This window comes from Balaenoptera musculus, chromosome 11 (assembly GCF_009873245.2).
Source record: "Balaenoptera musculus isolate JJ_BM4_2016_0621 chromosome 11, mBalMus1.pri.v3, whole genome shotgun sequence".
Classification (NCBI taxonomy): domain Eukaryota; kingdom Metazoa; phylum Chordata; class Mammalia; order Artiodactyla; family Balaenopteridae; genus Balaenoptera; species Balaenoptera musculus.
The window spans coordinates 52756798-52770530 of NC_045795.1; the positions used below are offsets into that span (position 1 = coordinate 52756798).

The following is a 13733-nucleotide window of genomic DNA, read 5'->3' on the forward strand; positions in this document are numbered from 1 at the left end:
GTGCATTGTGCATCTGCATTACACATTAACTAGATCCCCTTAAAAAACACAGAAATGCCACCAAAAAAAAAAAAAAAAAGCTATTTCCTTCTGGTACCAGCAAGGTAACTCCTTAGGAGACAACATTCCTTTCTCAATCCTGTAAAGGGTAACAATAACCCACTATTAGTCTTGTTGGACTATGTAAACTGTCAGTATGTTATTTGATGTACAACCCTTTGTCTCAAAAACTTATATAACTGTGCTTTGACCTCTAGTGAGTGGAACAGTCCTCAGAGCTTTCTGAAAGTCTGTCTCCTGGGTTATAATCCTCAGGTTGGCTCGAATTAAACTTTCCACTTCCTTCTTAGAGTGGCTCTTCATTGATTTTTACACTGACACTTCATACTTCACTTCCTTCATCTCTTTGCTCAGTATTCTGCTCTGTTAGGTCTTCACTGCCAGTCTTTGTAAGACTCCATCACATCCTCACATTTTTTCATCCCCCCTCCCTGACTTTTTTCCTTAGTCTTCATCACTCTCAAGTATGCTATATTTTTCTTACTTATCTTTTCAACTAGAATGTAAGTTTCATGAGGGAAGAAATTTTTTCCAGTTTTGCAGTGTGATATTCCTAATGCCTAGAACAATGCCTGACATTTGAATAGGTGCCCAAGTACTTGTTGAATAAATGACTTTTTAAAAAATGGAATGGAATTACATATGTTTTGTAGTATTTATTGCTCAGACAATAAATTTGATTGGTAACTTGAATCAGCCTACTTGATACTTCACCATGATACAACGTACATTTCATTGTTAGAGGTTGTGTGATCATAGGATGCAGTACCAGGATTCCCAGGGTTGTAGTTAATAAATTTGTGCATAGATTTCCTGTGAGAATGTGTAATGTAAAAAAAAAAAAAGGTGCTAACTGGAAAGATTCAAAGTGGAGTCCATAAACTGCTTGACAGGGCTTCCCTGGTGGCGCAGTGGTTGAGAGTCTGCCTGCCAATGCAGGGGACACGGGTTCGAGCCCTGGTCTGGGAAGATCCCACATGCCGCAGAGCAACTGGGCCCGTGAGCCATAATTACTGAGCCTGCACATCTGGAGCCTGTGCTCCACAATAAGAGAGGCCGTGATAGTGAGAGGCCCGTGCACCGCGATGAAGAGTGGCCCCCGCTTGCCGCAACTAGAGAAAGCCCTCGCACAGAAACGAAGACCCAACACAGCCAAAAATAAATGAATAAATAAATAAATAATAAAAAATAAAGGAATTCCAAAAAAAAAAAAATAAACTGCTTGACAATTGCTAAAATAAAAGGATTCTAAAATCAAAGAACCATGCAATATAAATAACATTAGTGCTGTTTATCATAAATACCTCTAGATCACTGCTTCTCATACATGAGCATGCATGTGAACCACAAACCATAACATACATATGAGTTACCTGGGAGCTTGTTAAAAATGCAGATTCTGAGGTGAGGCCTGGGATTCCGCACTGATGAATTTCTGAGTGATGCGGATACTGCTGTTCCGTGGAATAGCAAAATCTTACATGATATTAAAATCAGAAATTTCAAAGGTAATACTTCTTTTGCAGGAAAGGTGTTAAAAACCAAGGTCTGGGGACTTCCCTGGTGGCACAGTGGTTAAGAATCCACCTGCCATTACAGGGGACATGGGTTCGAGCCCTGGTCTGGGAAGATCCTACATGCCGAGGAGCAACTAAGCCCGTGCACCACAACCACTGAGCCTGTGCTCTAAAGCCCACGAGCCGCAACTGCTGAGCCTGCGTGCCACAACTACTGAAGCCCACGTGCCTAGAGCCCGTGCTCAGCAACAAGAGAAGTGACCACAATGAGAAGCCCACTCACCACAACAAAGAGTAGCCCCTGCTCGCCGCAACTAGAGAAAGCCCCGCATGCAGCAACGAAGACCCAAAGCAGCCAAAAATAAATAAATAAATAACCAAGGTCTGGGGACCTAAAGCGAGCATCAATCTTCCCCAATCATCACTGATGTGGTAAGGGATTTTCTGAACTGAGATACCACTTTTTTTTTTTTGACCAAACGTCATACACCAAAGACTGGTGTTTGTAATGTATAAATACTGGTTTGAATACGGAGGCAGGAAAAAAGGGAGATTGGGCCAAGGAAGCAGAGGAAAAGACCAGAAGTCTTAGTTACACTTCTGTAGGGATAAGACTTTAATAAAACAAATATATATGAAGTCATACAAATGAAGTCATACCCCACATCTCAAATAGTCTTTTTCCTCTCTTCCTCAGTTCCTCCTGTCTCTATATCCCAGATTTGCAATCTTGAATGTACCCTTTTTTTCCCCCAAACTTTGAAATCATATATCATGTACACGTTAGTTTTTTTTTTTTTTTTTGGTTGTTGTTTTGCACCATGAACAATACACATCTGGAAGTGCTGGTGTAATTCATTTACTTTTTAAGAAAATCAAAGTGGTAAAAGTACATAGCTTAAAACATCCATCAGTAACAAAGCACAGTCCCCTGCCCCAACCTCCCTTCTCATGACGTTGCTAGTTTCCAAAGCAGCCACTTTCAACCTTTAGCTATATCTCCTGATATTGTATGTGGTTTTAGACACTATCTATTCACTTTCTTCAAGGGAAGGTAAGGATTGGGTAATCTATATACCTCCTACCCAATCAGAGCTAAAGCAGCTTTTTGGTGAAGTCAGCTTTCATTAATACCATCATTATGTGTAAATACTCACAAATAAGGATATAGTATATTATGATACATAATTTGCTTTTCATTTGCTTGTCGAATTACCTACATTCACTCCCAAAGTCTGAGAAAACCCCTTCTCAATACATTGGCTCATCATGAATCCCCCTCTTTCTTTTCCCTCTTTCCCTCTTTCCCTCTTCTTCTTGGAGACATTCCCTTACTATACCCGCATTCCAGTCTGGGCTGACTACCCCTCCTTAGGGCTATTGTATGGTGTCTTCCTGAGACGTCTCTTGCCAACCAGGCTTGAAGACAGGCAAGCAAAGGAAGGAAGCACAGTTAGAAAGGATGATGAAATAAGTATTAGTCTCAGCGAGATGTTAGGGCTGGAGCTTAGCTGCCCTGCCTAGCCACACTTCGTGTTATCAGGCATCTCCAAGACAAATGTTGTTTGGGTTGAATTATAAGGCCTCATTTTATCAATGCTTCCAGGACAATAGAGGATATGGAAATTGCATCCTCTTCTTTAACTACTATGGATATTATTTTTACTTATTCTGAGTACTTCTGTATTTCCCTAGGTGAGATGTGTGCCTTTTTAGAAACTCACTATTCTTATGCACCAGTTTTTCAAAATACCTAAAAAGCAGTTTTTTTTTAAAATTTTTGAATTTTATTTATTTATTTATTTATTTATACAGCAGCTAAAGAGCAGTTTTGAAATGCCATAGGTGGTTTTTTTTTTTTTTTTTTTTTTTTTTTTTTTTAGATCTTAAAGGCACCATTATTCACAAAGTTGGGAGGGGACCTAAAAAATGTTCATGTACAATAACTAGAGCATTTATAGCACAGAGATTAAGTTTTCTATCTCTGGCCTCAGTCTGGGTTTAAAACACAGCTTATGAGCTACATGACTTGGGCAAATCAATTAACTTCTCTAAGTCTTAGTCTCTCTTCTGTAAACTGGAGATGATGATGATAATAATAATACTTGCCTTGTAGGATTAGAATGAAAAGTTAATGCATCTAAAGTACTCAGCACAAAACCTGACACATAGGAAAGAACAATTAGTATACAGTATTTATTACATATTTTCATGCTAAAATATAAAGCAGCAACAAAAGTCAGAATGTAAAGACACATAGAACAATTTTATTGTTTTTAGGAGACTTGGATATTCTAAAGACTCACTGAATTAATTTATTCATGTATTCATTTATAAAACAAGTATTAAGACTTGCTATGTTCAAGTATTGTGGACAGTGCTAGAAACACATAAATGGTTTTAAAAAAAAAAAAAGGCCTGTGCAGCATTACAACAGCCAAGAGTTGGAAGCAACACAAATTTCCAAAATAGATGAATGGGTAAAGAAATGTAGTATATACACACACTGGAATATTATGCAGCCTTAAAAAAGAAGGCAATCCTGGCACATGCCACAACACGGATGAACCTTGAGGACATTATGCTAAGTGAAATAAGCCAGTCACAAAAGGACAAATATTGTATGATTCCACTCCTATGAAGTATCTAAAGTAGTTAGAATCATAAAAACAAAAAGTAGACGGATGGGTGCCAAGCGCTAGAGGAAGGGTAACTAGTGTTTAATGGGAGTAGAATTTCAGTTTTGCAAGATGAAAAAGTTCTAGAGGTCTGTTGTACAACAATGTGAATGTGCTTAACACTACTGAACTGTACACTTAAAAATGGCTACAGCGGTTAAGTTTAATGTTACATGGTTTTTTACCACAATCAAAAAAAATTTTTTTAAAGCCCCGCAATTAGCAAATGAAATGCTGGGTCTTTGATGGCTGGGTGGAGCAGCTCAGGTCCAAGGATGGTGAAATTACTGAGCACAAAGGAAGACAGCAGCAGCCCTGGGAGTCAGCTGGATGGCTGTACCCCATCTAAGACTGCAGCTCTAAAGGCCCTCACATGTGGAGTGTCAGGCTATGCCCAAGAAACAGGCATTATTTCATTTAGTCCCATAATATTCTTATGTGATAAGTGCTATTGTTTTTGCTGCTCTGTAGATGAGGAATTGAAGCTTTGAGAGATTAACTTGTCCAAGTGGTGGAAATAGTGACTTTGCACTTGAGCAGCTTCACTGCATAATCCATTCTCTGCTACTATCCTCTCTTGGGAAGGTGAGGAAATCTAGGACAGATGCCAACTAGTTGATACAACAGCAGAAGGCAAGGGTGGTGACAGGAGGCAGAAGGTGGCATATCTACCTATGGTATGAAACTTAAAGGAGGCAGGACTTAGACAAAGTGGGTCTGATTCCATATGCCAAATTTAGAAAAACCCATCAGTGGTGAAGTCAGAATCACTGAAATCAGTGAATGAACAAAATGAGCAGAGTGCAAGAGAGGAAGCCATGATTGAAATTTTGCAATCTTTGTGGGCAACACATCTCAACACAGCAACTTTTACAAGAGTTGCTTTGGGACTTCCCCGGTGGTCCAGTGGTTAAGAATCCGCCTTCCAATGCAGGGGACGTGGGTTCAATCCCTGGTCGGAGTTCTAAGATCCCACATGCTGTGGAGCAACTAAGCCTGCACGCCACAACTACTGAGCTCGCACGCCACCGCTAGAGAGAGAAAACCGCATGCCACAACTAGAGAGGAGCCCGCGCGCCACAGTGAAAGATACCACGTGCTGCAACTAAGACCCGACGCAGCCAAAAAATTAAAAAATTAAAGAGTTGCTTCAATTTGCCTACTCTGCTCTTTTAAATACTCAGTATATATATATATATTATACACCATAGGTATCATTCGATATATTATTTACCCAAACATCTTTACATAGAGTTGTTCACAGTAATCAGGTGGTGAACAGAGTTCTTAATTACTTTTGTATTTTGACCTCATTTTAATGACCATTATTTATTTATTTAAAAAAATCTTTGAGGCACTTTTTAAAAAAGAAATTTTATTTATTTATTTATTTATTTTTGGCTGCGTTGGGTCTTCGTTGCTGCACACAGGCTTTCTCTAGTTGCGGCAAGCGGGGTCTACTCTTCGTTGTGGTGCACGGGCTTCTCATCATGGTGGCTTCTCTTGTTGTGGAGCACGGGCTCTAGGCGCGCGGGCTTCAGTAGTTGTGTCTCGCGGGCTCTAGAGCGCAGGCTCAGTAGTTGTGGTGCATGGGCTTAGTTGCTCCGCGGCATGTGGGATCTTCCCAGACCAGGGCTCGAACCCGTGACCCCTGCACTGGCAGGCGGATTCTTAACCACTGCACCACCAGGGAAGCCCATGACCATTATTTTTTAAATTATTTTTAATTGTGGTAAAATACACATAAGAAATTTACGATCTTAATCATTTTAAAATGTTTAGTTCAGTGGTATTAAATATATTCACATTGTTTTGCAACTGTCACCACCATCCTTCTCCAGAACTCTTTTCATCATTGCAAACAGTAACTCTGTGCCCATTAAACAATAACGCCCTATTCCCTCCACCCTGCAGCCCCTGACAAGCACCATTCTACTTTCTGTCTCTAGGTATCTCATACAGGTGGAATTACACAATATTTGAATATCGACTTAATACTGGCCAACAAACCTCAAGGCCATTCTTCTGGGTCTCCTCGGTCATCTACATTGCTGCAGACCTGGAGGAAGCCTCACTGTATGGAAATTCTCTGACCTCAAGAGCTAGAAATCAGTTCTTTGAAATAAAAATCACCATTTCTCTTAGAGGAAAATCTGAAGGACTACCCCAGCATTGGACTAAGACTTTAGACTGGAGTAAGTTGTAGAAGAAAAAGTAGAAAATAGTTTGGGTTGAGTTGAGGATCAATGATTTGTGTTGAATGTTTGGCATGTGAGCCCATATGTATTAAAAAATGGGAAAATTTATCCTAAAATTCAGCTGGAAATGAGTTCTGGATTGTTCACCTTTGTATTCAACATTAGTGTAAAAAACTGATTCAGTGTTTTTAAACTGGGCTGTATTACCCGTGGAACTATCCATGGAAACTCCTTTGCTTTGGTGCAAGTTTTCTCAACCTGGGCATTACTGACACTTGGGGCTGGATACTTGTTTTTTGCATCTGGTGGGGTGGGGGGTAAGGCAGTCCTGTGTATGTAAGATGCTCAGCAGCGCCTTTGGCCTGTACCCACTAGATGTCAGTAGCACTCCCCCACTGAGTTGCGACAACCCAAAATACCTCCAGACATTGCCAAATGTCTTCCAGTGGGCAAAATCATCCCTAGTCGAAAACCATGGCTTTAGGAGGATGGAGAAGAAAAGGCACATTTCTTGCTTTGTTGAAATAATTCAACTCTAAGTCTCTACTCTGACCTGAACTTAGATAAAAATTAATGTTGTAAAATTGTCTTTAAACTATAACCAGCAAGCAATCCCTTTTTGCACTCATTTCCAATAAAAATAACAGATTCACACTTTCTTATGGGAAAAAATACTGGGTGACCAGGGCTGCCTGCAGGGCTATCTGGTCAGGATGGTTTGCAAGAAGCAGCACCTCCTACCCTGAGTTACAGGCCGGTCCCTCCTGTACCGATCACATTTCTGAAAGCACATTAAGGCATCTCTCCTATTACCCGATCCACAGCTACATATTTACAGCAGACAGATTTTAGAGGTGTCAGATGCAGAGCAGGTGCTCAAATATTTAGTAGGTAAATAAGGGTAATCAGAACCAGATTCACAGAGACCAATCTGTAAAAAAATTGTAACCTAAAAACTAACTCACTTCTGAAGTTTTCAGAGTACGTAAAATTGAGGTGTTTGTGATGTTAATTCTAACCATGCTGTTCTTCAGTTTAAGTCTTCAGTGAACTCCTTAGTTCAGTTAGATTATATCTCAGAGTATCTAGTACTCAATCTGGGGTCATTCTCCACTGGCATCCCATGTTCCAGCTAAACCAACCTGTGTAATGATGGCCAGCTGGTGAGACACAAATGATACATTCAGTCTGGAAAGCAAATTCAGTATTATAACTTTGTAAGAAGAGGAAAACTTTTGAACTAAAACCCCTGAAAGAGGGGCTTCCCTGGTGGCGCAGTGGTTGAGAATCTGCCTGCTAATGCAGGGGACACGGGTTCGAGCCCTGGTCTGGGAAGATCCCACATGCCACGGAGCAGCTGGGCCCGTGAGCCACAACTACTGAGCCTGCGCGTCTGGAGCCTGTGCCCCGCAACGGGAGGGGCCGCGATAGTGAAAGGCCCGCGCACCGCGATGAAGAGCGGTCCCCGCACCGCGATGAAGAGTGGCCCCCACTTGCCTCAACTAGAGAAAGCCCTCGCATGAACCGAAGACCCAACACAGCCAAAAATAAAATAAAATAAATAAATAAAGTAGCTATAAAAAAGAAAAGTGCTTTAAACCCCTGAAAGAAAAGCTATAGCCAAGCTTTCTTGATTTGATTGTGAGAATGCACAGATTTTTTGTTTTCTTTTTGAAACATATTTTATGGGGACTTTTAAGAGAGTATATGAGATTTCTTTCAACATTTTCCAAAACAAATCATGGTTTAAAAAGTTCCAGGGACATGCTGTAATGCTTCTTACTTCATAGAGCACTGCCTTGCTCTTTGGCTTCCCTCTGCTCTCCCTACCCTGTCACCCCAATGAGCCTCATACCCATTCAGTTTCTAGACTAAATTTAAACATCACCTCTTCCCCTAGGAAGCCTTCTGTGATTACTCCTTATGTGTACCCCCACCCCCATTCCCTAGCTCCCATCAGCACCCTGTGTTATTCTCTACTATAGCACTAACCACACTGTATCATGGTTATTTGCTCTACTCTGTCTCCCTGAAGGCAACTACTCACATATCTTCTGCATGGATGAATGTAGGTAAGTTTGAAATACTGAAATTCCGATACATATAAAGATTTCTTGTATTTTCCTGTTCTATTTTAGATTACTATTATAAGAGTAATTTAAACCCAGCTATTTAAGTAATTAGTATATCTTTAAATAAGGATTGTTTTTCTTTTTTTTTTTTAATTTTATTTATTTATTTATTTTATTTATGGCTGTGTTGGGTCTTCGTTTCTGTGTGAGGGCTTTCTCTAGTTGTGGCAAGTGGGGGCCACTCCTCATCGCGGTGCGCGGGCCTCCCACTATCGCAGCCTCTCTTGTTGCGGAGCACAGGCTCCAGACGCGCAGGCTCAGTAATTGTGGCTCACGGGCCCAGCCGCTCCGCGGCATGTGGGATCCTCCCAGACCAGGGCTCGAACCCGTGTCCCCTGCATTGGCAGGCAGACTCTCAACCACTGCGCCACCAGGGAAGCCCCGGATTGTTTTTCTATATTTAGTAATTTCCTAGTAAAGGCATCTATAGAATTGCCAAGTAGGAAATAATTGGAAATGTGCCAAAGATGTAGCTATTTGTTATAAGAATATCCAGTGAAGATCAACAACCCAGGATTATGCTGCACACATACCAATGAATATTTTGCTGCTGTTAGAAGTCATCCTATAGAAAAACAAAGAAGGAATATATTCAAAATGTATTGTTAAATGCATGCACAGAACAGAAGCATTCAAAATCTTAGCTAATTCTAATCTTGTCATTCTCTGGTTAACAAAACTTAATGTTCCCTTACAGTTTTCAGCATTAAATCAAATTGATTATCTTAGCACTCCACAAAATAACACCACAGATCATCTCAAGTGGTGCTATGAGAGGTAATTTTTTTTCCCTCAGTTTTTCATTATTTTCCAAATATTCCACAATAGAGATGGATAACTTTTTAACTGACAGTTTTTTTTAAAGCTTAATTCTAGACCTTTCATTTGCATGGCTATAAAACTATACTGATTAACTGCAATAAAATGAACTAAAACAATACAGGAAGCAAAGCTATCAAAGGTTAAATTAAAAAAAACCCTCATGTATTATGGAATAACATTACTAATCCTCATTTCTATTTACTGTAAATGTTTTTCTAAATTAACAATAATAAGAAACACTTGAATTTACAAATAGATCTGGCCTGAAGATTTTAGTTTTATACTGTAAGACATAACTTGGTGAAAAGTCATTTTGACCTGAAGTTTATAATAAAATATGAAGGAATATAGCAAATTTACTCCAAATATGAAACCTCAGGTCCAAACCATATCTTACTTGAAAATGTCAGAAGTCTATTACAGATTTTGAAAACCCACAAGAAACAAACATGTTTTAAAACCTGGAATTATATGCTTTTTTAATTGGTTCTCAGCAGCGTGGGTAAATGAATGACACTGATGATTAGCTTAGGGGAGAAAAGCAGAAAGAAAAAATTTAACCAGTAGCTTTTTATCACCATTCTTTAATAGCCGACATCTTAATATGTTTCTGGAATGAACAAATTAAAGGTATTATATATAGCAATCTGAATAGTCAACAATAACTTTCTTATAGTCTTATCAACTGAAATAACAGAATTTTAAACATGACTTAGCTTTCACTTCGTCACATTAAACCATACTCTTCTGTTACTCAGTTCATTCATTTCTTGAGTGCCTGCCTTTAGATGCCAGGTGTTTGATCTAAGTTTTCAAGTAGAGTTATTATTCAGCTTAAGCCACTCTATTTAGTTGTCAACAGTAGTTAGAGCAGGACCTTAAAGAAGAGGTCAAAATTAGATCAATATTTAGATCCAAAATGATTATAAAACATACCAAAGGTCATGGAACATAAAGCATTACTGAGACAAGTTCAATGTTTAAAATACCTTTTCTTTTTAAGGATAAGCTATAATATATACATGCATATAGAGCTATATACATTGGACTGTGACTGCTACCCCTGACACATCTTTTCTCCTTGGATGCACTTACAAATTCATGAGAATACCACTGAAACAGGACTTTCTAAACATTTTTAAAAACCTAGTTATGAGATAAGTGGCTTGTCACACAGTGAGACAGAAAAACAACTGATATACATTGTTAATTTGTTCAAGTAATGTTATGTACAGTTTTATTGCCAGTATATGCACAACAGTAAGCATAGAACTATAAATACACAATGTAATTAACAGTAGAAAACAAAATTGTTACAGATAAAGGGGGGATATAGAGAAACTATTTTCCTGCTGCTAGAACAAAAACGAAGGAAGGTAAAAGCCTATCACAAATCATCCATTCAGAACTCTTGCCTTAAATTCTTTACATACATTTCTACATTTTTTCGATTAAACAGAGAAAGTACAGATAACTCTGTAACAAAAGCAAATTGCCTCCCTAATAGGTATTTGCCTTTCCAGTCAAATTCACTTTATGTTAGGATTTAAAAAAAAGTCAAGATGAGAAATCATTAGTATCCTGGTTCCAAATTACCTAATTTAATTTGCCTTCCACCAAAACTGGTAATTTTTGAAAGTTGGCTGCACATGAAAATAAGAGGTGTAGCAAAAGGTGATTAAAAAAATTTGTTAAAAAGTAACAGAAAATCACCCTTTTAATAGTTTTCCAAAAGACACTATAGGCAGCAGCTCAGTTAAAAGTATTAGCCCTGAAGAGGTAGAGAATTTGAGCCCATTATACAAAGATAATAACCTTGGCACCATCTTCTCTCTCATCAGGATCAATGTTTTCAAGTAAGACAATTTCATGGTAAAAGGAAACCAGGTTCCACCATTTAAAGAAAAGGTGCTGGTCGACTCCCATGTCTCAATAATTAGTTTGTTTATTAAATGAGAAACAGAAGACGGTCAAGGACACACATGCACTTGATTTTTTTTTTATGTTTCCATTATCAAGTTTATTCATAAGTGAATTTGATATTAATAAATAAAAAAAGCATCATTCACAACAAAGATAAACAAACCAAAAAACCCTGCAATGAAACCTTCTATTTTAATAAGTAACAAGAAAAATACAGGCTGATGATTTGGTACAGCTTTCTTAAGGGATCATAGAGGGGACATGGTTTTAAATAAAGATGGCAAGATCAACAACCAACAAAGGGTATCAGCCTTACAGAACTGGCTGATTCTGTAACATGTCTTTGAGGTCTTAGTTTTAAACTACAGATCACCCCAAAGAAGTTGGAACTAATTAATGACGTGTATCACCATCACACCAACAGAGTCCAGCTGTAGTTCAGATTAGTCCTGCTTTATTTCACATCATTTCAATATTTCTAGCATAGGACATGATACGGAACAAAACTCAAAGTAGCAATAAAAATATTATTCTGCATTTGAATAAAGGCCAAAAAATGTTTTAGACTGTTAAACTTTTAAAGCTTTAAGCATTCCTGTTTAACCAGCATTTAAAAAAATGGATACAATCATAACACTGGCAAAGGTTAATGGGAGGACAAAGAAGTAAAACATGTGAAATGATGAATTAGATTAAAAATTACTTTGTATTGACCAACTGATGTTAATACTGCTTCTTCCTGAATTTGGAATAACTATCATAAAAGTTACATGCAGACTGAGGATAGCCCTCTGTTACAGAAAACACAAAACAAAACAAAAAACTAAAACTGGGAAACAATGGTAACTTCCAAAAGATGTATTTGAAAATTTCCTTTCATTGATGAGGGTGGTCTGTCTGTCCTTCCTTTGAGAGACCTGGTTCACTTCCATCAGCTTCACTAACTTTGTCCAGAAACATCAGTAGTGGGATCAGCTCCTCCAGAACCTGTTTGTGCGCGTTTGATGTAAAGGTTCAGTAGCTTCATCTGCAGATTCAAGCCAAACACGTCATTTGAGAAAGCTGCTCTAAATGATTGTAAGATGCTCATTAAAAAAAATTATACATATGTGAGCTTCAAAAGATATTTTAGACTGAGGGGTTATTATAATGCCCCAGTTACTGTTGCTAATTAAGAATTTCAAAAAAAAAATTTTTAAGTCTCAGTTTGTTCAGGACTGAGTATTCTAGCATGCCTTTTCAGAAAATGTTATAGTGATAACATACAAAACTTAGAAAAAGAAGTCACCATTAAGACAATAATGATAAACATTTGAGCAGTATGTGCTATACAATATACTGTCTTAAATTCTCTCTTTTTATCTTCACAACATTTTACAGATGAGGAAATCGAGACACAGGATGTGCCATCCCTGCCTAAGGTCACAGGGGTAGAGAGAAGTGGGCCAGGAGAGGCAATGAGGCACTTGGGCTCCAGCACCCAAGATCTCAGACAACTACGTCACTACTCTCCTAACAAGAATGTTTTTGATTTCTCTGTCATTTTGCAGTCTTTATTGTACGAGATCATATTTTTATAGTTTGGAATCAAAGCACATCGATTTCTGTTTTCTACTTTTTTTTCACCTAATGTCATTCTCAGATATTTTTCCCACCTACTGTCTTCACATGCAACATTACTACTGGCTGCCTAGTATTCTGGTAAAGTGCTGAATTTTAATTCTTCTACAGACAACTCTGGATTATCAGGACCTAACTTAAACTTATGACAAAACTCAGGATACATTTTTCTCTGAAAACCACTTTGTTCAAAGTTTGCTTTTTTAACATTGTCTTTGACCGAAGGGTTTTTAAACCTAGTGTCCACGAGATTCAGAGGCTCACTGAACGCCCCCCCCCCACAACGAAACTATGTGTAAAATTTATCTGTATGCATTTATTTTTCTTGGGATGAGATTATACCTAAAGCTCAAAGTGGTCTGTAACACAGAAAAGGTTAAGAACCACTGCTTTCTCTTTCTTTCTTTCGGCCACGCCACACAGCATGTGGGATCTGAGTTCCCTGACCAGGGATCAAACCTGCGCCCCCTGCAGTGGAAGCGCAGAGTGTTAACCACTGCACCGCCAGGGAAGTCCCTAGAACCACTGCTTTAATCTATCTATAACTTGTATAGGTATTTAATGTAAGGTATATACCTGAGCTCTTTTTCCTTCTATGTATTTTTTCTTCCCTTTGCTACTTAAAAAATAAATTTGATTATGGTAATGACAACTGTTAGGATTTGGGGAAACTTTTTATATGAAGGTGAGTGTCTTGCCAGTTAACTGGTTCATAAACCATAATTCAACAATCATAGTTTATCCTTACCCCTTAGAACAAATTTCAAGGTTTTGATAGTATCA

At 38.4% G+C, this 13733-nt stretch overlaps 1 protein-coding gene across 1 annotated transcript in view; it reads right to left on the reverse strand.

Annotated features, from left to right (window-relative positions):
* Positions 1 to 9966: 9966 nt before the first annotated feature.
* CLASP2 (cytoplasmic linker associated protein 2) overlaps positions 9967 to 13733 on the reverse strand; it is a 176983-nt gene continuing 173216 nt past the window's right edge. The window contains 1 exon segment of the mRNA XM_036868146.1: positions 9967 to 12357. Coding sequence (XP_036724041.1) covers positions 12271 to 12357 — 87 coding nt within the window. The 3' untranslated portion in view covers positions 9967 to 12270.